Source organism: Sus scrofa, chromosome 15 (genome assembly GCF_054392235.1).
Source record: "Sus scrofa isolate SSC_HxYL_T2T_F1_AM1 chromosome 15, Sscrofa_HxYL_maternal_Yorkshire_Landrace_v2.0, whole genome shotgun sequence".
Taxonomy (NCBI): Eukaryota; Metazoa; Chordata; class Mammalia; order Artiodactyla; family Suidae; genus Sus; species Sus scrofa.
In genome coordinates, this window is record NC_139397.1 from 109,463,271 (window position 1) to 109,489,584 (window position 26,314).

At 42.8% G+C, this 26,314-nt stretch overlaps 1 protein-coding gene and 1 pseudogene across 16 annotated transcripts in view; both read right to left on the reverse strand.

Moving 5' to 3' along the window:
* Positions 1 to 1,161: 1,161 nt before the first annotated feature.
* On the reverse strand, positions 1,162 to 1,658 carry LOC146396047 (large ribosomal subunit protein eL38 pseudogene; annotated as a pseudogene).
* Positions 1,659 to 3,699: 2,041 nt separating this feature from the next.
* NEMP2 (nuclear envelope integral membrane protein 2) overlaps positions 3,700 to 26,314 on the reverse strand; it is a 138,239-nt gene continuing 115,624 nt past the window's right edge. For 3 of the 16 annotated variants that reach the window (XM_084999217.1, XM_021076064.2, XM_021076059.2), the window contains 8 exons: positions 21,975 to 22,090; positions 16,693 to 16,924; positions 16,499 to 16,571; positions 14,611 to 14,704; positions 12,785 to 12,899; positions 10,748 to 10,973; positions 6,662 to 6,838; positions 3,700 to 5,964 (listed from right to left, as the gene is read on the reverse strand). In XM_084999217.1, the coding sequence (XP_084855343.1) occupies positions 5,823 to 5,964; positions 6,662 to 6,838; positions 10,748 to 10,973; positions 12,785 to 12,899; positions 14,611 to 14,704; positions 16,499 to 16,571; positions 16,693 to 16,924; positions 21,975 to 22,064 (1,149 nt within the window). In that variant the 5' untranslated portion in view covers positions 22,065 to 22,090 and the 3' untranslated portion in view covers positions 3,700 to 5,822. Of the gene's footprint in view, positions 5,965 to 6,661; positions 6,899 to 10,747; positions 10,974 to 12,784; positions 12,900 to 14,610; positions 14,705 to 16,498; positions 16,572 to 16,692; positions 16,925 to 17,710; positions 17,879 to 21,974; positions 22,091 to 26,314 lie in introns of those variants that run through there. The other 13 variants (XR_014829402.1, XR_014829400.1, XR_014829401.1 and 10 more) reach the window with 12 other exon arrangements.

Below are 26,314 nucleotides of genomic sequence, written 5' to 3' on the forward strand. Positions count from 1 at the left end.
GATATTATTTATATGTGGAGCCTAAAAAATAATAAAAATGAATTGATACACAAAACAAAAACAGACTCAGACATAAAAAAACAAACCTATGGTTACCAAAGGGGAGAGGGAAAAGGGGAGGTGCAAATCAGGAGTATGAGGTTAACAAAGTACTACGTATAAAATAGGTAAGGAACAAGGATATACTGTACAGCACAGGGGATTATGCCCATTATCTTCTAATAACCTCTAACAAAATATAATCTGTAAAAATACTGAGTCACTATGCTGTACATCTGAAACTAACCCACCATTGTAAATTAACTATACCTCAATAAAAATGACAAATAACAATGACAGTTTCACAGCATACAAAGCCACAGAGTTATATTATGGTTATGATATAGGTTATGATATAGGTTATGACCTGTTCTACAATGTCAGTGTTTCTTTTTCTTCTAAGAGATGTCAACAAATGTGGAAAAAAAGGAGTTCCTGTTGTGCCTCAGTGGGTTACTAACCTGACTGGTATCCATGAGGATGTGGTTTCAACCCCTGGCCCCACTCAGTGGGTTAAGGATCAGGCATTGCTGTGAGCTGTGGTGTAGACTGCAGGTGTGGCTTGGATCCCATGTTGCTATGGCTGTGGTGTAGGCTGGCAGTTGCAGCTCTGATTCAGCCCCTAGCCTGGGAACCTCCATATGCTGCAGACGTGGCCCTAAAAAGCAAAAACAAACAAACAAAACCCAAGAACTTTATAATCATTTAACAAATTATGTACGGTTTTCTTTCCCAGATAGTCAGCTGAGGATGCTATACTTTTGAACTCTAAACTTATATTTTTTAAAAGGCCAGGAATTTTTTTTATTCCCTGAACAGATCTATAGGGTCTTGAAACATAACATCCAGACCAGAACTACTCAAAGTGTGGTTATGGGCTGGTGCTGTCCATAAAGTGTGGCTGGTGGGTGACAGAACAGAAATTAAGCCCTTCAAAACACGGCACTCTGACGTTGGCATAACATCCCAGCATATGACCACTGGGCTTTGGTGTGTCTTTTTAAAAAAATTACTTGATTTTTCTAATTTTAGTGTATTTTATAAAAGTATTGCTTGTGATGGATTGGGTGGGTGGAACTGGTCCATCATCCCAGATAATTTAGGAGCACTGTCACGGATCATGAGCTACAGTACAGAAGCTAAAGCCACATACATAACATGAGATGTCATCTCTAGAACAGATTAGCCATGGGGCCACTTGCACAACTTTTTTTTTTTCTAGAATTAAAAAAATTTTAATACAGTTCAAATCAGCATGCATGCTTCACTTCAGCTTCTTCACGGCCAAACTTGGGGGCAGGGACTACTTCAGCTTCTCTGCCTTCTTTGTCTGTGATGACCGAGGTGTACAGGTAACTGCTGCATCGAACTTTAAACATCACGTTATCCTTATTTTTCTTGATCTTGACAGATTTGGCACCCTTTTGTCTGGCCCTAAGCAGAAAGTCCTTGACTTCCTCAATTTTGCGGGGCATGGCGACAAGGCTCAAACCTTGAACAGCAAGGAGGGAGCAGAACAGAAAAGGACTTTTTTTTTAAAGACAGTAATGAAGGAAGTAGAAAGAGCACTGGGCCTGAAAGCAGGACACACTGGGGCTCAAATTCTGATTCTACCACTTTAGCTATATATGTATTTCAGCAACTTTTTCTTACCTTCTCCAAGTTTGTCCATAGCTATAAAATGGAAATATTAAAACATATTAGAGTGGTTATGAGGTTCAAAAGAAGAGGCGTGGAAAGTGCCTGGTACAGTGCCTGAAGGATCGCCAACAAATGCTGGTACTTCTCTTTCTCCTTTTGATCACTGCCTTTTTGGAAAGTGGACTAAATCTAGAAAACAGATCCTCCAAATTATTAAAACAATAAACAAAAGCAGTTATCCCACTGAATGCATTTTCTAGGATTTAACCCAAATCTCTGGTGACCTATTAGGGTAACACATTCAGGGATCACAGCAAAAGTATTCAAAGTTACCTTAACTAGATTCCTAGACCGCAGAAAGACTGAAGATTTGAACGTAACTGAATAAACGACACGCCCACTCAAGGCGGGTGGTGAATGTTGGTCAGGAACAAAAAAATTAGAAAAACGGTAGTCACAGGGAGGAAAATGTTGTCAGGGCCTGCAGACACTGGAAGGGTGGTCTCTGCCATGGACCAGGTATCCCATCACCTAGGAGAAGCTAGCCCCCCTGGGGGGTGTCTGTATTAGCCATTTTGGCCTGTTGACATTAAACATGTGAGTTATATAGCAAACTCCCTTTGTTTTCTTTCTGTTCACCAAGAAACCTGTTTATTACAATTTTGATTCCCCATAGACCTGTCTTCAGAGAATCTAGGGGTTCTCTGAAATCAGTTCAAGTAATTTTATCCCTATGCCAGTTATGTTTTTGGCTGTAGATCACTAAATGGACAGACTATATGAACTGGCTAATGTGGGACAGGTCATCTTATAGTGCAATGACAAAAACAGGGATCTGAATCAGTAAGGCCACAAGTCCCCAACCATATGGTTAATTCATCAATGGTCTCGCCACCCAGTAGGGTCTCTCAGAAGGCAGCTTGCTCCTGGGGTCAGGTGAAAATACCCATCTTGGTACAGGCTTCTTCAAATTTCCACACTGATTAAGTTTCCTATGCATAGGATCTTTCTCTTTCAGTTGGACAAAAAAAAAAAAAAAAAAAAAGCTGTGCTTCTCTAACTCTGAAGAATAATCACACACAGGGTAATATAAGACTGCTTTTCTTTTTTACGGCTGCACCTGGAGCATATGGAAGTTCCTGGGCCAGGGTTTGAATCAAAGCTGCAGCTGCAGCCCATGCCACAGCCATGGCAACACCAGATATGAGCCACATCAGTGACCTACGCCAAAGCTTTTGGCAACACCAGATCCTTAACCCACTGAGCAAGGCTAGGGATGGAACATGCATTCTCATGGAGAACATGTCGAGTCCTTAACCTGTTGAGCCACTATGGGAACTCCTTTCTTTTCTTGATGTCATTCCAGGGGTCTTAATTCTTCCACATGTTTAGATATATTGATATAACCCATCAGCTATTCCAAACCTCTTAAATTTCTAGATTTTAAGTCATAAATTCAAATATTGTCCTAAATGTCAGATGGACACTCCCCTGCAATTCAGCCCTAAATATTACTGGCAAACTATACAAGTAATTCACAAAGCATTTTTTGTGATATGTAAAATGTGTTTTAAGACCTTTTACAAATCACATTGAATGATATGATTGTTTAAGCATGGCCACCTACACTACTGCTCTCACCCACATGTTCTGGTGTCAAATGTCCAATTTGCTAACAACAGTGAGCTTTTGTGAGGCAGCTCCTGTAAGTGCTAACACAATAAAAGTTCTGCTGTGCTCCCTAATTGCACACCTATGGTGGTGAGGCACAGAGCCAACTGTCATCCTCCTGCGAAGGGCAGAGCCTTTTACGAAATGATCATTTAAACCATTTAAAGGCCTTTAAATAAATAAAGAAAAAGAAGAGGGGTGGGGAGAGAGGTAGAGAGAGAGAGACAAAGAAGGGAAGAAGAGAAAACAGATCTCGTAGAGGAATTATACATGTTTGATGGGGACTAGAGCTGAGTTCAGCGCTGTAATAAACCCTGATTGAAATGAACACAACAGAAATACACCAGCTATATCACAAGTAATGCTTTTAATTGTTTAGCTTCTTACAGGACTCACATAACAGAAAGAGACAAATCCATGACTTCCTCTAAAACATGAAAAACAATGTCCCCAAAGACCATAGCTCTTTTTCTCTTTCTTTAGGTATTTTGTAACAGTAAACATGGTGACATCAGCTTGCTGGCCCACCAGAAGCTGCTTCCTTCCATCACTGGCACCTCTTCACCCTGGTGCAGGTAGGCCTAGCGGCTGTCTTGGCTGGGATGTCCCCAGCAGGCTGTACACACCACACACACACACACACACACACACACACGGGGTAGTACACACACCACCTCCTGGGAGGTGAACAGAGTGAGCACAACCACAAACTCGTCTCATATATTTATAATAAAGCACCAATAAATAGAATTATAAAAAAAAGAACTGATTAAACTGTGACAAAAATGACGTTAAGAACCATTTACACTTCTAAAACGGTCATCGTCATCCTAAATCCAAATGGAAAATGTCTTGACTTTTATATCAAAGTCTATGTGAAAGCAGATTAAACTGAGTACATTTCACAAAAATAGCAAAGCTCTTGACATTACAAGGTGTCTGGCAAAAAGACCTGTAAAATACTGACACACTGCTTCAAAGAGGAAATATTTGAAAATCAATCTGACAGTTCCAAATGGGCAGCCACGCTCTTATGCAACAACATAGAAAAACTCTACTAAATTTGGCTCAGGAAAGCAGGAAATTATCTGTATGTTCCTCCTCCATAACCCTTCTTCTAGTCCTCATTCATTATGCGGCTACTCTTTATGACCTCACAGCAAAAGGGCCCATACCTGATTCTTACAGAGAATCAATCCAGCAACTTCTCAACCCTTAGGTTGCTTTGCCACTTTCAGATCTTTTCTCATGCCTTGTTTTGGCTTCTTTTCCTCAGGGTCAGAGCTCACAGTTAGTCCCTCATTTCACTCTGAATATAACATTAGGAATCAAGAAAAAAAGATTTGTTCTCTGTAAGAAAGATCACAAACCTGTTTTGTAGGAAATTGTTATAAACATATATAACTAATAAACAATTTTAAAAGATAGGCCACTCAATTTAAAATGTCACAAGAGGTTAAATGCTTTCAATTTCAACATACAGAAAACCCTATGAGAAGTAATTCTAATTTCTGATCTTTATATATGACTATAAAAGTCTTATCAAAACTTTAAAATATAATCTTAGGAAAATGTTTCTCTTTATTATAGTTATCAAACAGCTAGTTGGCTATTATTTAAAAATTAAAAATAAAAGAGTTACCAACATTGTGAGACCCAAGGCTATGGAGAGATGGCCCCTTGGCTTGCTTCTAAAGGTCTCTTCTACCTGAGTGGTACAAAACCATAGGGCTGGAGTTCTAGCACTAGAGCTGCCTCTGAAAAGCTTTGTGGTCTCGGAGAAGTTAGTTAACCTCCCCAAAGCTCAACTCCTCCTCCATCATCAGCAGTTCCCAAACATGTGTTCCAAGGAATATTAATCTCATGAAAAAAGGGTTCTGTGGTCAAAGTAAGTCAGACACTGCTGAGCACAGTTTCTCCTCTTCGGAGATTCGCAGTGTGCATTAGCATTACTAAAGGCTCTGAGAAGTCCTGCAGTACATTTGTTTATCCTGTATCAGTATTAGTTGACCTCAGGATCCCTTTATCCACTGATGCTTATTACCATCCTGTGGACTACACTTTGGAAAACACTGGTCCAGCATTATCTCGTGTCTCTTCTAGCACTTACATTGATCACACATAGGAAAAGCAATGCAGAATCTTCTGACGCAGGTCCTGGGAAATGAGAGGATTTAATGCCCTGGAGTTGATAAGGCACCTATTAATATTAATTGGCCCCTTAAAGATCAACATAATTCCTTCTTCCTAATGAAACTCTTCATTCAAGGAAAGTGGTAGTGACCATCACAGAATCTTGTAGGTCACCTACAGTACAATTTGCAGAAGTAGCCAAGAAGGATTATCTCTAACACAGTTCCTTTCCAGCGTGATTTGACTTTTCTCCACAGCAAATGCTCTTGCCACTGTTCTCTAGAATGGTTCTGCCCACCTTTAATAGGATCTCTGCCCTTCCTTGTCCAGAATGATTATCAGTGTGCAGGTAGACTGTCAGGAGTCCTCAGGTTAAAGAGCTGCTCTTCCAAGAAGGCACCCCCAAGGCCATACTGTTCTTCATGCAGACTAATTTCTTCAGGTGACAAGTGGCTTCCTCCAAGAACAAAGTCTGCAAACCTAGTAAGATTTTTTTTTTGTTTTAAACAAAGTTAATGTTATCATAGAAAGGTTTATATGAAAGATAACATGTTCCCCTGCTACTTTTCCCCTTTAACTAAATTTTTGACTTTGCATCAATAGACGATGGCATTTACACAGTAGGTATAAAAACGGGCATGGCCTATGTGTTCCTTATCCAGATATTCAGGGAAAAGGTAGAGAAGTGGGCAGACTCAGAAGGACAGAATGCTGCCAAAGATACCCACCTGTGTTTTCTAATTCCTTTGTTCTTATTAAACATATGACTTATTCATTATTTTTGTGTAAATACTTCCCCCTTCGATCTTGGAGGACACTGTCATTTGGATAAAGCCATGCAGAAGTAGAAGCAGTAAGGAAAAGATGTTGGGGACAGAGATGGCTTTCCTGGTGAACTTTACAAATGACCTTCCATACCCGTAGAGTGAGGGGCAGGTGACACCACCCATCCCACCCTCTCCCGATAAAGCACATCAGATCAAGAGTGATACTGATGCTGAGGGTTCCATGGTGCGAGTCAGAGCACTGGGGCAAAAGAAGACGCTCTGACAGCTTCTGCATCATTTGTTATCCAGGGAAGCTGTCTGTTTCTAGCCTGAAGTATCTGAGCCAAAATGTCATGGTATTGCACAGTAGCTCCAACTCAGGCTGGTTCAGGCAGCTGAGCGGGACTTACTTTTTCGGCTCCTGGAGCCTGGAGACGGCCAGCCAGGATGGGAAGCCAGGGCTGCGGCAGGCCTGGCGCAGCTCCTCCAGAGCTTGGGTTGTTGCAGCATCGGCCTGTTCCCTGTATTCGTCTTCAGTAAGATACTTAACCACCAGCTTTTCTGATGTAAACCAGTTCTTCATTTTCCTAAAACAGGTGGCATTTGGTTGCTAGATTCCTGGCCATATTTGGTTGCTCAATTCAACCCTTAAGATTTATAAAAATACATTTCTTAGACAGTAATGGTAATAATTCTTCACTTCCTCTATATCATGCTAGACTCTATTACCGTTCTCATGACTGAGGTTTGTAGAATATGTAGTCTGGGTCTAATAGTACATTTCTCCTCTTCCTAGACCATCCTAAATAATGTCCTAAGGCAACTGAGGATCCATTTCTAATAGATCCTCTATGTGTCTTCCTTAGTGATTTCAAATCACACCATCGGACAATTAAAAGTCTGCCTTGCAGATTTTCTTGGGCGCTAACAAATGCAAGCCTTTGTTATGTCCTTTTATGGAGACCCAGCAAAAACACCTGCCACTTAACAGAGCAGCCGGGAAGATCTGTGGGATATCGCCTCCACCTAGTGGTGGTGATTCTGACTAACTTTTGAGAGGGAGTAAACTCTATACAATGACTTATAACAATTTTTCCTTTGCTACATGCTGAAGGGCATGCATTGGAATTTGTTTCCAACTAGGAAAATCCTAAAGGGAAGAATGTCATAAAAATGGGAATGATGAAATGGTTTTAACATATATTTGTCAATGAGTATAAAAAATGTTTTGGGGAGTTCCCATTGTGGCTCAGTGGTAACAAACCTGACTAGTATCCCTGAAGATGAGGGTCTGATTCCTAGCCTTGCTCAATGGGTTAAGGATCCGGCATTGCTGTGAGCTGTGGAGTAGGTCACGGATGGCTTGGATCTGGCATTGCTGTGGCTGTGGCATAGGCAGGCAGCTACAGCTCCGATATGACTCCTAGCCTAGGAACTTCCGTATGCCGCGGGCGAGGCCCTGAAAAACAGAAAGGAAAAAAAAAAGTTTTGGATGGTTTAAAATTAAATTTAACCAGAGATCCCAAATATAACTGAGTGTTAGAATTACCAGGAGGTGTTCTAAATATGTATTTTCTTGGGGTTTGGGACCTGAAAAATCTTTTAGCATTTAGTGATTGCCCAGTGGTTGACGAGCTGGGTCAGGACTGACATTTCCTTCTCCTTTCCTGAACACCTAGCCTGGTCTCCCTAGAGGAAAACTCCTGGGCTCTGAACAGAAGACTGGGACATAGTCCTACTTTGAGGTTTACCCACTGAAGACCTGGGGCAATTCCTTCCCAACTCTGAGCCTTACTTTGCTCATATGCAAAACAAACAAACCAACAACCGCCTCCCCCGCCAAAAAAAATCCAAAAGCAATTATCTACCTCAGGAGGTCACTGTACAGATGGAAAACATTATTTTATGTCAACCTTTCCCACAGGTTTAGCAGTGGGTGGCCTAGAGTAAATATTGGATAAAGATAACCAAAAGAGTAGCTATGTATTATTAGAACCCATTCAAACCGTTCTTTGCAAACCAGAAAGTACTATACAAATCAATGTGTTATTTCCTCTGGTTTATTATTTAACTTATAAGTTCCTGTTTTATCCTCAAATTATTCACTAGCAAAATGAAAAGCTGAAGAACGTACAAAACATTTTGATCATTACATATGTGTTAACAGAATGCCCAGCAGGTACATAAAGGCATCATCCTGCAGGTGACAGAACACACTCTACTCTTGGCAGGACAGTGGATGTTTGAAGGGAAAGTGGAAGGAATTCTCTTTCAGGTTCCTCAGGCCACAAACCAGCAAAGGAACAGAGCTCTGGAGATGTGGAGTGGCCTGTCTCCACCTGGCAGAGGGCCCTCTGAGAGCCAGCCACAGGCACTGCCTGCCTCTGAAACAGGGCAGAGAGAAGTCAGCATCAGTCCCTCTGACCCTGCCTTGCCAACGTTCTCTGCATAGGGGTCCTGTCGCTAGGTCATTTTAACTGTGATGTCACTACACGTGCAGTCATCAGATCCATAAACTACACGTTACCACTGTCTCCTTCTTTACAGCCAAGCTTACTTGTAAATATTTATTACCCGTTCTTCCAGCCTTGATCTCACTGCTCTATTCCAGGCCTGCATCACCTTTTGCCTGGACCACTGGATGTCTGATGACTGGTCTCCTGCCTCAGAACCAACCCTTACATCCACCCTCTGTGCGAGAAGATGGATGGGCCTCATCCCACCACCTAATGAATGTTCATAAGTCTCCGCTTTGATTTTTGTTATATTCTTAGTTTCAGACTAGTTGCCCACATTTAAAAACCCTAAGAATTTACATTCTAATCCATATTCCCAGCTTTTCTAGAAAACCAGAGAGAGGGCAAAGCAAGGCCCATTTCCCCACATGGCAACAGTCAACTCACGCTGAGTGGTAACTGCCCCCATTTCGATGAGGCTATGTTGTACAATTTCCCACAGGCTTCGCCCCTGCCTTATCTCTGCTCAGAATCACTCTCTCAGTATCTGTTGGGGACTCAAGCATTGTGACTTCTTAACTCCTGTCTAGGCGGCAGCAGCCTGAGCACTAGCTCAACGGCCTAATGGTCCTCAGCCTCCAATGTGTACATGATCAGATTTGATTTTTCAGCACGACCTGCAACGCCCCCATGACCTGGTTGACATCCACCTTGCTCGACTGCCTTGTAATGGTACCAAACCCGGCTTTCTCCTGATCAGGAAGGCTCTTCCTACACTTATTATTTGCCTGTTTTGATTCATTAAGATTCAGTCCAGAACTATCTCCTCTAGAAACTTCCCTGAACTTTTTTTTTATATGCCATAGTTCCTAGGCAGGACTATTTTAACACTGTAGAGCTATAGAAATGTATGCCTATGCCTCAACAAGTACACCTCATGGGTAGGCACCATCTCCACCTATGTACCTCATACAAAAACAGGGGCTCATGGAGTCCCTGTCGTGGCTCAGTGGTTAACAAACCTGACTAGCACCCTTGAGGATGAAGGTGCAGACCCTGGCCTCGATCAGTGGGTTAAAGATCCAGCCTTGCTGTGAACTGTGGTGCAGATCACAGATACGGTTCTGATCCTGTGTTGCTGTGGTGTAGGCCAGAAGCTACAGCTCTGATTCGACTGGGAATCTCCATATGTCACAGGTGCGACCCTAAAAAGACCCTGCCCCCCAAAAAAACCATGCTCGGATTCCATCACTGAAGTCATAATCAAGCTATGACAACAGAAGCTATCTTTTTTTTTTTTGTCTTTTTGCCATTTTTCTTGGGCCGCTCCAGTGGCATATGGAGGTTCCCAGGCTAGGAGTTGAATCGGAGCTGTAGCTGCCGGCCTACACCAGAGCCACAGCAACGCGGGATCCGAGCCGCGTCTGTGACCTACACCACAGCTCACGGCAACGCCGGATCCTTAACCCATTGTGCAAGGCCAGGGATCGAACCTGCAACCTCATGGTTCCTAGTCGGATTCGTTAACCACTGAGCCACCACGGGAACTCCTCATCTTTTTTTCTGTATTTGCGAAAGGCTCAAGCCTTACCTTAAAACCTAAGAGAAAGGAAAGTCCCAAGTATAAATAATAACTTCCCATCCTCTGTGATTCATGTTTCCTAACTCTTATCTCATAAGCACCATAAACATCTCTAAAGCAATCTTGGGCCCTAAAGAAAGAAAACGGAGAATGAAAGAACTTTTAGGCAGCCTGAGCCCAAGTGATTGTGCCACTGATTTTAGTGAATTCAGGGTGAGCTGTCATTACCTAGTAACTGGAGGCACACCTCTGAAAGATTAATGAAGACCAGCAATAGAGATGGGATCAGATGCCTATGTTCTCGATCCTCTCCCTCCCTCAGAGGGCATTTTCATATGGAATGGGAGTTAATGGTGAGATTAAATATGATGTGCCAAAAAATTCCCCCAAAGAGTAACTGAAACCAGAGCTTAAAACGTCTAATTTATGATGGCAGGAAAAAGAAAAAAGATACGCACCACCTCACATAACTGAATGCCTGCAGCAGGTGGCGCAGGTTCCTGGCGGACAGGAGGAGGAGCATCGCTGTGTAGGCGAACTGAGGCCCTGTGACACCAGCATAGATCAGGAGCAGCGAGAGGAGACGCAGTGTCCACGCAAGGAGGCTGACACTCCTCTCCTCAACAAGCGGCCCGTGCTTGTAACAGACAGTAAAGCTGAGACATCCAACTACCAAGATGTAGCCTGTAAAGCAGAAGAATGTAAGGTAATACAATGCTGACCTTGAAAAGTTATGAGAAAAACCCGGCAGACCCATGACTTAGAGCTAAGAACAGAACCAGGAAACCTTTTGTTTGTTTGTTTCAATGAAGTAAGGGTGAAAAATGCATTTAGGACTAGTTTTCCCTTCCATGTGCGATCCTAGGCTGACTTTTGTAATGATTAAGGATGTATAATAATAAATGACTATTATATACTGGTCTACCCGTTTTCTGGCCCAGAGTCCTGGAGGGCAATTGTTTATCATGGTTGTGTTGGCCAGGAATAAACCTCAGCATGTGTCCCAGTCTGCTACAAAACCTATTCATTTTTGCTTTCTAGTTACAATAGGAAAATGTAATTTTACAGTGGAGGGATCAGGGCGCCATCCCTGCAATACAGTGCTCAGTTTCCGTATTGCTAACAGAGGGACAACGAGATAGTCTGTGGTATCTCCTGTTGTGATCCAATGAAAGTGCAAGCCACCTCTTACGTATTCCACCACGTGTTTCATTTGTATCTAAGCAAGCCTCAAGAACTAACTTCCAGGGAGTTCCCGCTGTGGCACAGTGGGTTAATAATCTGGGCTTGTCTCTGTTGAGGCACCAGTTGATCCCTGGTCCGGTGCAGTGGGTTAAGGATCTGGTGTTGTTATAGCTGTGGTGCAATAGGTCACAACTCTGGCACAGACTCGATCCCTGGCCCAGGAACTTCCACATGCTGTGGGTGGGACCAAAAAGAAAAAGAACTAATTTCTAGCTTATAAAAAAAATATAGTGGGGGAGAGAAACAAGTTAAATTATACCACAAAGGAATAATCAGAGAAATCCAGAAAAGTATGACATTATGGGACAACTAACTTGGTCTCTTCAGCACAGCACTGTGATGGGGGGGGGGGACTTGCTATGGATTAAAAGAGACTTACAGGACACAAGAGATGCAAAATGTGATTCTGGACTGTGTCCTACTTTATAAAAATCAACCATCGAGGATGTTTAGAAAATCTGAATGTGGCCTGGATAATAGATGATTTTACATAACTATTATTTATTTTTCATTTAAGAGTTATTTAACAATAGAGGGAAATGCTCCTGCTTTGTAGAGATGCTTACTGAAGGAAATATACCATAAAAGCAATGATTTACTTTGAAAATACTTTAGCATAAAAAGAAAAATGGGCTAAAAACGTAAAATCTTCAAGTGAAAAAAAAATTGATTGCTTTTGTTTTGGGTGGGTGGACCTGAATGAGAAATTTGGCACTGAAAATTTAGAAGAAAACTGATTATTCTCCCATTATGTATTATTTCCCAATTAAAACAAACACTCTAAAAAAGTTTTTTTTTTTTTTAAATAATATCAAACAAGAAGATCAAGTCTCTGTTTCTGAAAAGTCACGTTTTCAACAGTCATTTCTTTAGGATTTCTCACCTTTCACACTGAACTCATTAAGAAAAAGAAAGAGCCACATTTTAGAGAAATTTTTTCATTACAATTTATGTGTGTTAAGAGCTTAATCACAATTTCAAAAGCATATGCAGTCAAAAGGGGCAAATACTTTTTTGCTCCTTTGATCATTAGCATAGAAAACTAAGGATGCCATACTGAAATAGTCTACAGTAAGATCTAATGAACTGAGATCACCAACTACGGAAAATAAAGTATCATTTTAAACAGCTCTTCTCCTTAGTTCAAAATGAAAATCTGGATGCTGGAGAGAAACATATGTCAAAAGACGGTCTCTGGCTGTACTTATTAGCTTTACCGATAACAATGTATTTTTTTAAAATTCACCTACCTAATACATACACTCTGTTTTCATACCACAGCCACTTCACATCTTCCATCAGTTGATACACAACATAAACTGAAGCAAACCAACAACCAACCATTAGAGCCCAAAAGGTGCTATACTGTGTGTGGAAGAAAATAAATGACAGTTTTTGGTTCATTCACTCTCATAAAAATAAAAGTAAACGAATAAACCCTTCGTATTAGAGACTTCCATATCAAACTTCATTGAAGTCAATTCAAGATACTCATGACCCAGCAATCCCACTCTTGGGCATATATCCAGACAAAACTCCCCTTGAAAAAGACACATGCAGGAGTTCCCGTCATGGCGCAGTGGTTAACGAATCCGACTAGGAACCATGAGGTTGCGGGTTCGGTCCCTGCCCTTGCTCAGTGGGTTAACGATCCGGCGTTGCCGTGAGCTGTGGTGTAGGTTGCAGACGTGGCTCGGATCCCGCGTTGCTGTGGCTCTGGTGTAGGCCGGTGGCTACAGCTCCGATTGGACCCCTAGCCTGGGAACCTCCATATGCCGCGGGAGCGGCCCAAGAAATAGCAACAACAACAACAACAAAAGACAAAAAAAAAAAAAAAAAGACACATGCACCCGTGTGCTCACTGCAGCACTATTCACAATAGCCAAGGCATGGAAACAACCTAAATGTCCATCGACAGATGAACAGATTAAGAAGATGTGGTATATATACACAATGGAATACTACTCAGCCATAAAAAAAATACCATTTGCAGCAACATGGATGGAATCAGAGACTCTCATATTAAGTGAAGGAAGTCAGAAAGAGAAAGACAAATACCATAAGATATCACTTAGATCTGGAATCTAATATATGGCACAAATGAACTTTTCCACAGAAGAGAAAATCATGGACTTGGAGAACAGACTTGTAGTTGCCAAGGGGGAAGGGAATTTGGGGTTAATAGATGCAAACTATTGCCTTTGGAGTGGATAAGCAATGAGATCCTGCTGTGTAGCACTGGTAACTATATCTAGTCACTTACGATTGAGCATGATAATGTGAGAAAAAAGAATGTATACATGTATGTGTAACTGGGTCACCTTGCTTATAGAACACTGTAGACCAGCTATGATGGAAAAAATAAAAATCATTAAAAATTAAAAAAATTCAGAATACTCTTCCAGATATGGTATACGCACAAGCAGCTTCAATGTCACCTGGGAGCCTGCTGGAAGACAGACTCTCAGGCCCACTGCAGACTCCTCAACCAGTCTACATTTCAAGAGGAACCCCTACGTGACCTGCATGAATGTTGATGTAGGAGAAGTGCCATTCTAAAGAATAAATTTATCTCAAACTAATGCTTGTGTGGCAGGCTTTCATCACAGTAACTAAAAAATAGCATCATGATCTAATATTTATGTATCTTTGACTAAGTACAGAACATTGTTCTACCGAAGGTGTTTTGGGGAACTAATAATAATGAAGAAATCCCCAGATGTAGCAATGCTATTATTCAAAGCCCTGATGGTTCAGCATCACGATGTTCCTCAGCTATGCCAAAAGAAATTTTCACTCAGCATAAAAGGAACCCCTGGCACTCATAAGAAAAATATATTACCTAGAAAATAAAAGAGTCTCAAAAAAAGTATCACCAAAACTTAATACTTACACTTACACACAGTAACAAATGAGAATGGAATCTCTACAAAAAGATATTTTAAGCCAGTTTAATACAGTGAAGAAATACAGTTTGAATTAGGAACTATCATAATGAACATGAATTCATTTTGATCTTTTCATGCTTATGAGAGCATGATTTCCATTTTTATTCATTTGCACATAGTATACTTACCTTAGGAATGAATCTTTTCACCAACAGCAGGACAAAGACTAATGTCATTAGAATACCTAGCACAGTCCCCGAAGAGTAATAGAAAACAGGGCTTCTGTCAAGACAATCAGATAAAAGCTATGTAAATGCCAAGTCCCACTTTCAGTATTAGAAACATGTTAAACTTAATGACAGTAAGCCATAAAGAATAACAAGAAGATGGCAGCTTTAACTACACGCCATACTCTTTAAAAAATGAAATTTCTAGGAGATTTGGCTCAGTGGAAACAAATCTGACTGGTATCCATGAGGACGCACGTCTGATCCCCGGCCTCACTCAGCAGGTTAAGGATCCAGTGTTGCTGTGAGCTGTGGTGTAGGTCACAGATGCGGCTTAGATCTGGTGTTGCTATGGCTGTGGTTGGCCAGCACCTACAGCTCTGATTTGACCCCTGGCATGGGAACCTCCATAAGCCATGGATGTGGCCCTAAAAAGAACTACAACAACAACAAATTAAAAGAAGGAGAAATTTCTAGGAGTTCCCTTGGAGGCACAGCAGGTTAAGAATCTGGTGTTGTCAATGCTGTGGCTCGGGTTGCAGCTGTGGCATGGGTTTGATCTCTGGACCTAGAACTTCTGCATGCTGTGAGTGCAGCAAAAATAAAAAGGAAAGAAAAAGAAAAAAGAAATCTCTACTTGAAATTTATGGTAAATAGCTTGCTACTAACTCAAAACAGAATATCCGAGTTACCTTCTGTGTTCAGAATCTAGTCCAATAATTATTGGAGCACCTATCACGAGGGAGGCACTTGTCTGAGAACTTCACATGTATTCACAGTAGCCCTGTGACATAGTTATCCATGGCTAAATTTTACATGGGAGGAAACTAAGGCATCAAGAAGTTAAAAACCTTTCTCAGGTCAGAATCTCCCAGCTGGAGGATTCGGACTTGCAGCCCAGCTTCTCTGAGTCCACGGTTTACTGCTCAGGCTATGTCAGCAGCATACAATTTATTAAGACCATGGAGGACGTTAAACACACTCTGTTACACCATAAGGAAAAGCTCAAAAATGAATAATGTCCACAATAGCAAGTAAAGAAGTAATATATTATGGAAAGAAAATTTTTTTACACGAAAGGATTTATAAGAAACAAAATACCAGATAAAATGTTTATCCAAGCCCAGATATTTGTTAAATTCAACCTTCTGTATCAGAGCCAGAAATTTAGGAGTTAGCTCAAAGGTGAGAGAGGAAGGCACCTGGCATCAGAAAACCTGAGCATATGGAGTTCCCGTTGTGACGCAGCAGAAATGAATCCGACTAGGAACCATGAGGTTGCGGGTTTGATCCCTGGCCTTGCTCAATAGGTTAAGGATCCAGTGCTGCCGTGAGCTGCTGTGTAGGTTGCAGACGTGGCTAGGATCTGGTGTTGCTGTGGCTATGGCATAGGCTGGCAGCAACAGCTCCGATTAGACCCCTGGCCTGGGAACCTCCATATGCTGTGGGTGCAGCCCTAAAAAGACAAAAGACAAAACAAAAAAAGGAAACCTGAGCATAAATTTCAGCCCTGGCAAGACTAGTCATACGATGACAGATGTTGGTTTTCTCATCCATAAAATTAGAACAATAATACAGAGCTCATAAAATTATCAAGAGAGTCAAACCAACTAAATATATGTTAATACGTCATACAAAATAATGCATGGGAAAGCACTCTGTAACCAGTACCTATCCTACTATACAAATGACTTACTGGTTTTAAAAATCTTTCAAACACTAGCTTCAGACCTATTTTTTGCAAAAACTAAAGCAAGAACTATAGACTAGTGGGAAATATCTAGCATAGGGTCAAAAATGCACAAAATTTTTGATTAACAAAATTAAGAAAGTAAAAATGATTACTTACTGACTTAAGGTTTTTGCATAAAAAAAGAGGAAAACGCCCGCTACAAATATGAGGAAGAGTTTGAAATCCACAACTGGAGCAAAAAAGACAGGGGCACACAACAAAGATTTTGTGTCAACACAGTGTTAATGAAAGAACAGTTCATTTATTTAAATGTCATTCCAGAAAATCAAGTATAATAAAAACCAACTTACTGTTTCGATTCACACTTATTGTATAGATAAACATCTTCCTGGCAGGCTTCACAGAGAAGCACACAGTCTCCCCATATGGATTGATGGTTATGGTTATATCATTAGACTCCTTTGGTGTCCAAAAGTTATGAATCACACATTTGATAACAGACAGAATGGTTTCTGGGTACTGGCAATTATGTCTTTCCGTGATATACACAATACTGAGCAGGCCTGAGCTGGTAATTTTCACCTACAAAACAAGAACAAACAAATCCGCAAACACAGAAGTTAAAGCTTCTTATAAGCTTCTTAAAATCATGAGTAGAGGAGTAAAGAGAGCCAAAGGCTGGTTGGGTCAAGAACACTCAGATGTACTTGGTAACATTCTGATCCCAGGGACAGAGCTAGAGATCTGTGTTTAGTCAACACACACCTCAGCAGACACACTTTGGAAAGTCATCTTTCTCCCCCTAGGTTGTGGTTAACTCCCTCTTCCAGCAGGTGACCGTGGCCAAGGGACATGTAAAAAGGATTTGACAGCAAATAATAGGTGGCAAACTATTTGGTTATAAACATAAGGAGAATAGGGTTTATATCTCTACCATTTCTACTGTGACTGAGTCAAAGCATTTCTATCTCACATAGAAACATGTGAGAAAGCATTTCTTTCTTTTTTCTTTTTTTTTGTCTTTTGTCTTTTGTTGTTGTTGTTGTTGCTATTTCTTGGGCCGCTCCTGCAGCATATGGAGGTTCCCAGGCTAGGGGTCCAATCGGAGCTGTAGCCACCGGCCTACGCCAGAGCCACAGCAACGTGGGATCCGAGCCGCGTCTGCAACCTACACCACAGCTCACGGCAACGCCGGATCGTTAACCCACTGAGCAAGGGCAGGGACCAAACCCGCAACCTCATGGTTCCCAGTCGGATTCGTTAACCACTGCGCCACGACGGGAACTCCGAGAAAGCATTTCTATCTCACATAGAAACATGTGTTCAATTTCAGCTGAACATATGTGATTCAGACTCCTCTCACCATACCTTCTGAAGAGGAACCAGAACCCAACATCAGGTCCTACTCAAGTCTCACAGCAAAGAACCATGTACAACGCCAAGCAGATGATGACAGCCCTGGGATCACTAAAGGACAACTCTGCTGCTGCCTTTGTCCTTCTCTATTTTTCTTCTTTGTCCAAGGTCAGAGCAAGCCTGAAAAGGGGAGTAAGAGCACTGGCTCTGAATCTGGGGCAGCGAGTGATATAACCCACTCTCTACCTGTGCCCTACTTTTCTTGGACTTTAGTTCCTGGCTCACTGTTGCTCTCTCCCCAATACATCTTGCCTTTTTTTTTTTTTTTTTTTTGTCTTTTTAGGGCTGCACCCATGGCATATGGAGATTCCCATGCTAGGGGTCAAATCGGAGCTATAGCTGCTGGCCTACACCCATGCCACAGCAATGCCAGATCCAAGACGTGTCTGCAACCTACACCACAGCTCATGGCAATGCTAGATCCTTAACCCACTGAGCAAGGCCAGGGATTGAATCTGCATCTTAATGGATACTAGTCATATTTGTTTCCACTGAGCCACGACAGGAACTCCTACCCCTTCCTATTACACACATTAAACATACACAATACACACTCTAAACTCCTAATACCCTGCTCTCTTGGTTCCTTGAACTCCTCCCCTCTTATGCTCTTGTCCTCCAACCCACCTCAGCTCATCACTCCCACAGCCACACCCTACCTTGTCAGCCCCAAATACAGGCTGGATCTCATGCATCCCACTGGCTGACCACCACGTCCTACCTTCCCAGCATGCCCCCCTTAACCCTGACCATAGCAAGCACTGACCCCACCATGGATCAAGCATCTTTCCCACAGCTCCTCACCCTTGATGTTCTCAGCCCGTTCTTACAGCTAAGTTCCATGATCAATCATTAAAAACCATTCCCTTATATGAACCCTTAACTTGTTTGCACCCCTCTCAGTTACACTCACATGCAAAATCCAACCCTCCACCTATTCCACTTCTGCATCTGCACCACTCATCATGCTGAAGAAACTCAGAGTGCCCTCACTTCAATCCTGTATCTGTGAACCTCAAGTGGGACCTGAAAGCTGCTGGTCACCCTACCATACATTCCTATCTAGTCACTTTTCGGCTCTCTCCAACGGTGACCTCACAGCTTCTCCTCCCTTGATACCCCAACTCTTCCCCCTCCTCTCTCCTAGCTGATGATCCTTCCTACTTCACTGGGAACAGAAGACACTGGAAGAGAACCTGGATGGGCTCCCATCTCCACATCCACCCACCTGTCGCCATCTGCAGGCACACACTCTGCTTCTGGCCTGTGCATTTCCAGAGGAAATTTCTGCCAGAGAGGAGACTTACAGGCTCCTTTCTAAAGGCAAGCCCCCAACCAGTGCGCTGGATCCAATCCGCCTTTGCTACGCAAGGATATATCATCAGTGCTTCTTCCTGCTCCACTAGACCATTCCTAGCAGAATATAAACATGCTAGTATTTTTCCCATTTAAAGAACAACAACAAAAGACCTACTGACTCCTTTCCCTCCAGCTATCACCCCCTTTCCTTGTTTCCCAAAGCAATAGAATTCTTTTTAAAAGTTGCCATACCTACAGTCTCCAGTTCCTCTCCCCCACTTCTCTCTTTAGCCACTTTAATCAGGCTTTCATTCCTGAAGGGCTGCCTCTGACAAGGCCACCAGTGGCTTCCATGTTGCTAAAACTGAATGGTCGATTCATTCTCAGTCATCCTATCTGATCCCTCAACAGCCTCTGGCACCGCTCATCACTCCCTCCCTGCTGCTGCATTTCCTGGGGCTCCCTGGGCATCTCCTCCACTTGCTGCTCTTTCTCCCTGACCTCTTAATATCACACTGACACAAATTTAGTCATTGGTCCTCTCCTCTTCTCCATCTAAACTCATTCCTTTGCCTCATGGCTTTAAACACCATCTATAAATATGCATCACTGCTTATTTTTGCAAAAAGAAACACAGGAAAGCTTTATCGGAAACTAACAAGAGTGACTAGTAGATGGGTTGGGGAGGAATGGGTTCGAGGGATGAGGGGGTAACACTTCTCTGAGAACACCTTTGTGTAGAGATTTGACTTTTTAAGCCATAGTAATATTGTACATACTAAAAAATAATGACAATAAAATCATTATCAGGATGAGGATAAACTCTGAAGTAGAAACAAAAACAAATATATAGAAATGAATAATATAACCATACTGAAGGGGGATGGATAGGAACGAGTTAATCCAAGTTATCTTTTGAGCATGGTATTTAGACTGCAACCCCTCAAACTAAAGATAACACACATTGTAAATACTGAACTTGTTACTAGGTTTGTTTTTCACAACAGTATGGCTTAGCAATTCTGAAACTACTCTAGGATCAGGCAAGTAAATATATTGAGGACAATGGGAACCTGGTTCCTCATAATCAGAGAAAGGGAGTTACAAATATGGAAAGAAGAAAGACTAGAGTGAGCCCAGTGGTACTGGAGAGGTCAGAACTCATGATTTTTGATAGATAGGAAGAAGGAAGAAAGGAAGGAAGAAAGTGTACAGGAGTATGGGTGTGTATGTGTGTATATATACACATAGGACAGTGATTCCCTGCTAGTAGTGAACATACCTAACACTTAATGCTCCTTGGAAAAATGTATCACTCTGGAGCTGTGTCTAAGAAATTCCAGGATAATCCGGGGAATATCTTGTTTGCCAGGAGGTAAAGCACTCAAAGAATGACAGGCACAAGTTAAAGGACATAGGAGCTAGTTGCAAGGGGCTCCTACTGGCCAAATGTCAGACAATTTGAATACCAAAATAAATAATAAAAGTAACAAAGTGTACTCTAGCAAGTGAACTGGCAACCCATGAAACTATATGTATATAAACATGGGTAGGCAAAACTCTTGCTTATAGAAGAATGCCAATTAATGCAGAAGGAATAATGGAATTAGAAGGTCACTGCGTGATAAACATTGTGATAATATTGATCCAGGCAAGCATCATCAATGGAGGATAAAACAAGGGGGTGAAAGTCTGATGAGGAATAGAATACATACAGTTGCAAATTATCCCTCAAAATATTCATTCATTACAGAGGTGATAAGCCAGTTTACAGTGGTAAACCTGTAAATTGGCTTATCACCAATTTGATTACCTAAGTGATCAAAGTATATCATTAGTAATGGTACAAAGCAACATTACATGCACCCTGATGACAACGGCCTGGCTGATGGCCTTCCCTCAGCCAAGAACACTCTTTCCTCAAACACTCTGTTGGGTACCTCCCTCACTTCACTGAAATCTTACTCAAATGTCACCTTTTCAGTGAGAACTACCCTGACCACTCTTTTTAGTACTGCAACTTGCCCCCATCCCCCTCATTCCACTTGTCTTCCTCTACATTTTCTTTTTTCACAGCACTTACTGGTTTTATCATTTTCTTCTCTTTTACATTTATGTCTTACCCCACTCTACCCCCACCTCTGAAGAGTGTAAACATCACAGGAATAGGGATCTGTTTTGTTCATGATATATCCTAAGAGTCTGGAACAGTTCCTGATACTTAGTAGGTGCTCAATAAATATCTGTTAAATGTTGAATGACGGAAAGCACTAGGCTATTGAGAGGAACTACTATCTTGGCCATACCTGGGCTCAGAGGTAACTTCAGAATTTCTACATAGGAGGGTTTGAAAGAGCAATTATTTTGGAAAGTAGGCGAGAAGGCATTGTCTTGAGCCATATTTAAACTGAAAGCACATTACACTCAGTATATTTATTTGGAGGGGTTGGAGAAAGACTTATGAAAGAATATGGAGAATTAATGTTCCCTCTCACACCCTTCCCCTTGAACTACTGTGTGATCCCCCAGTCGCCTCATAGTGACACACAGCTCTATGTCATACAAGAGCTACTTCTACTCTTCTTTTTTTTTTTGTCTTTTTAGGGCTACACCCATGGCACATGGAGGTTCCCAGGCCAGGGGTCCAATCAGAGGTATAGCCGCTGGCCTACGCCACAGCCACAGCCACAGCAACGTGAGATCTGAGCCTCGTCTGCGACCTACATCACAGCTCACGGCAATGCCAGATCCTTAACCCACTGAGTGAGGCCAGAGATCGAATCTGCGTCCTCATGGATGCTAGTCAGGTTCATTAACTGCTGAGCCACAAAAGGAACTCCAAGAGCTACATCTACTCTTTAAAAAAGTACATTTTAACTCCCTGTTTCGAAGACATAATTTAAAAGTGGGCTCTTACCTGCACAGTTGACCAAATATACTTCCATTTCATTTGGGAATTTTGATTGTAGCAGTAACAGTCTGACTGAGAAGTTTTAATTAAATCCATTTCCTTCAAAGCTTTACACCTTGGAACTGAGAAATGGAAAAGGGAATATATTTCCTAAGTATATAACTCCCCAGAGTCTTCTTTCTTTTTTATTCACAGGAATAATGATAGTTGGTTACATTCTATGACCAGTAAATTCTTCTATGTGGTATTTGTAGCCCCTTGGTCTCTCCAACCTATCAGGAGACAGACAGAAAGATTACAGTCCAGTATCAATACTCTTATGACAAATGAAGGGACAGAGCACGTAAGAGCATGGAGAATAGGCACTTCTTCAATCCTGAAGGAGAGGACAAGGACTGAGGAAGGCTTTGCAGAAAGGCTGGAATGTGAGTGGAGCACTAAAGGATAGTCAGGGGCATGGAAACAGAAGTCAGGAGGTGGGGTGGGGGTGGCAAGTGTAGACAGAACCATAGAGAAGAGGGGAAATCATGGAAGTGGTTCAGCCATCCAGGAAGATAGGTGACATTTCAATACCTGCAGCTAGAGAATAAGCAGTGCTCACTATTACACTAAGGAGTGTGGACTTCATGCTGAAAGCAGAGTAAGCATCAAAGACTTAAGCAGGAACTGTTAACATTCAAAAGGGTTTAACTGAAGGAATTCAGGGAAGGTGTGGGCAGGGTTAATGCATTAACGTCAAGGACAATAAGGAACTGTGAAGTTCCCCTGGCAGCAACAAGAGTGGAAACCCTTTAAAGCCCCAAGTCCTGGAGTTCCCACTTGGCGCAGTAGTTAACAAATCCAACTAGGAACCATGAGGTTGCGGGTTCGGTCCCTGCCCTTGCTTAGTGGGTTAACAATCCGGCGTTGCTGTGAGCTGTGGTGTAGGTTGCAGACGCGGCTCGGATCCCACGTTGCTGTGGCTCTGGCGTAGGCCAGCGGCTACAGCTCCGATTGGACCCCTAGCCTGGGAACCTCCATATGCCGCGGGAGCGGCCCAAGAAATAGCAAAAAGACAGATTGGAAAAAAAAAAAAAAAAAGCCCCAAGGCCTGCAATGGCCAAGGAAGGACCCTGCTGTTACTGGAGCTGGGAGGACAGTGGTCTAAGGGACCGTAATCTGCCAGAACTTCAGGGCATGCTCTCTCCTGTCCCCCCATCACTGCCTCTCATTGTCCAAACCAAATGGGGAGACAGAGGGCAAACCAGGGGCCAGCTTCCCGGCATTGAGCAGGGGAGAGAAGGCAGAGGACGGATCTGAGGGCAGACAGAATAACCAGCTCAATCAGGAAGGGACAGGAACACAGTTGTGTCTTACAAAGAGCATTCTACAAGCCATGTGAAATGTAAGACAGGTGGGTGAGAAGAAGACAGAAAGCAGAAGGACTGTCGTAGAGGCTCCCAAAGTATCTAAACAAGAAATGAACTCAGGAGGGAGAAAGAACAGATTAGAGAGCGCTGAAGAAGTGGAATCAACAGACTTGGAGATCCACAGATGACCAGAAAGTTCTGGTGAGGAGTTCCCGTCGTGGCGCAGTGGTTAACGAATCCGACTAAGAACCATGAGGTTGCGGGTTCGGTCCCTGCCCTTGCTCAGTGGGTTAACGATCCGGCGTTGCCGTGAGCTGTGGTGTAGGTTGCAGACGCGGCTCGGATCCCACGTTGCTGTGGCTCTGGCGTAGGCCGGTGGCTACAGCTACAATTCAGCCCCTAGCCTGGGAACCTCCATATGCTGCAGGAGCGGCCCAAGAAATAGCAACAACAACAACAACAAAAAAAAGACAAAAAGACCAAAAAAAAAAAAAAGAAAGTTCTGGTGAGTGGGGAGATGGTGAGGCCCTCTACCCAGAAATCCTGGAGAAGCAAGCAAGCTTGTGCAGGGAAAAGGAAATGAGTTCCATCTTGGACATAATGATTGTTGGTAGGACTAGGTGAAGATAGGTCTGTTGGAAACAGATATAGTACATATATAAGTGTGTGTGTTCTATGTGATGCATAAAGAAATTATATGATATATAGTATGTAATATACAATACAATGTAAGACAGTATAATATATAGAGGAAAAGAGAAGACAGGTACTGCGTCATATACGGTAAATATACTAAGTGCCACAAGAAAATTATAAAGAAATGGTGTGCATTTTATTCTGTGGCTACTGCTTTATCTGAATTTAAAATGAAGTGAGATAAAAGTCATAATTCTTCTGGACCCAAGAAAGGGTGTCACCACTGCATCTGTCAAATATAAAAGAATAGGGAATGCTCCTGGGCACACAAAGAAACAGGCCTTACACCCAACCCTCAATTCCTCTCAGAAGAATGTGGTCAGCTGTTTCTCCAGAAAAACCTGAAATGAAGCTAGAACAACCTGCTACACCAAATTGGGAAAGGATTGGGTAACCAGGAATAAATAGTGACAATTACATCCATCTAGGGAATAATACAGATTAAGCCCAGATAGGTCCCTGCCTGGCTAGAAACATCCTTAGCAATAAGCTGGAGAAAAGTGAAGGCAGATACTGTGAATGCCACCACCTCCAAAAATACAGTCGCATAAAAGTCAGGATTCTTGGGTGGTGGCACAAAAGCAGGAAAATTACACAAGGATCCAGTACCCTCCACTGTGATGCTGTGAAACCATTTAATTTTTTTTTTTTTTTTTTTTGCTTTTTTGGGCCGCTCCTGTGGCATATGGAGGTTCCCAGGCTAAGGGTCCAATCAGAGTCAGAGCTGCCAGCCTATACCACAGCCACAGCAATGCAGGATCCGAGCCATATCTGCAACCTACACCACGGCTCACGGCAACGCCAGATCCTTAACCCACTGAGTGAGGCCAGGCATGGAACCCGAAACCTCATGGTTCCTAGTCAGATTCGTTTCTGCTGTGCTACGACGGGAACTCCTAATCTTTACACTTAACAATGTGATACATATGTTTTTAAATATACCAAGACGTTTGCAGAGTTTGAGAGTCTGAGATGCAAATATAAGAACCTAGGTTAAGAGGTACATCTCAAAAAGGCACGAGGAGGAAGCTCCAGAGGCTCTCTGTCAAATATAGGATATAAAAATTAAAAATGCTGGAGTTCCCGTTGTGGCGCAGTGGTTAACGAATCCGACTAGGAACCATGAGGTAGCGGGTTCGATCCCTGCCCTTGCTCAGTAGGTCAAGGTTCCAGCATTGCCGTGAGGTGTGGTGTAGGTCGCAGACGCGGCTCAGATCCTGCATTGCTGTGGCTCTGGCGTAGGCTGGCAGCTACAGCTCCGATTCGACCCCTAGCCCGGGAATCTCCATATGCCGCGGGAGCGGCCCAAGAAAAGGCGAAAAGACAAAAAAAAAAAAAAAAAGCATTCTTCCATGGTCTGTTTATACACAAGAGCCAAAAGGAAAATGCACAACAGTGTTACAAACACACAAAGCAACGGATGCTGAAGTGCCTTCTTGGGTATAACTGAGGTGCAAATGACTCCTGGCCACAAGGCTGCACAAGGGAGGGGGCACTTCCAGGACATCAAGAGGCTGCAGCTGGCCCTAGAAAAGATGAATGTCAAAGGAGGCAGTGGGGATCCTGGAAGAGTCTGAGTGGCTGTGATGAGAACACGGGACACACATAAAAAGCCCTCAGCTAGTGAGCAACAGAGGCAGCATCAGAAGGAGGGGTCCCGGCCGCATCCCATAGCCCCCTGTGGGCTCTCTGAGCAGGAACAGGGTGAAATCTGGCAGCTCGAGTTGAGAGCCTTGTGCTAGAGTCCCCAGTAAAAGCAGGGATTCCTACCCATGGCTGGGAAGGGAGCACACTCTGGCAGGGCAGGTGAAGACATGAGGTCTGAGGTTTGCAGACCCTAGCTGCCCATACCATTATCAGAAAGTTAACTACAGCCCGTTCTTTCTTTATAGTTACTCCTAATACCACATGTGCTCACTGCTAGGGGCTTCTCCTGTGGTCCCTCCCTGTAGCCTTTCTCCCAGATGGTTCCACTATTTCAAGCGCTGAATCAATTCTCATTAAGAAGAGTGAACTACCCTCTCATTAGTGGTCTTGAGGTCAGAGATAGATGGGCCCCTGGGCTGAGAACAGCTGGGACTTGGTAGGCTAAGTACACTGGGCCTTGCTTCTCTTTGACCCATCAAGCAGAATGCAAATGGCAGGAGCTGAGATTTGCTGGAGTGAAAAGATGACCACATCAATCACTCCTGAGGTCAAGGAGACTTCCTCAACTCTACATGTGTAGAAAACCCCCTAGGTGTCAAAAAGGGAGGGGGGCTAGGCCCTAACATGTCCCGATAACCATCCTATAACCCTTTG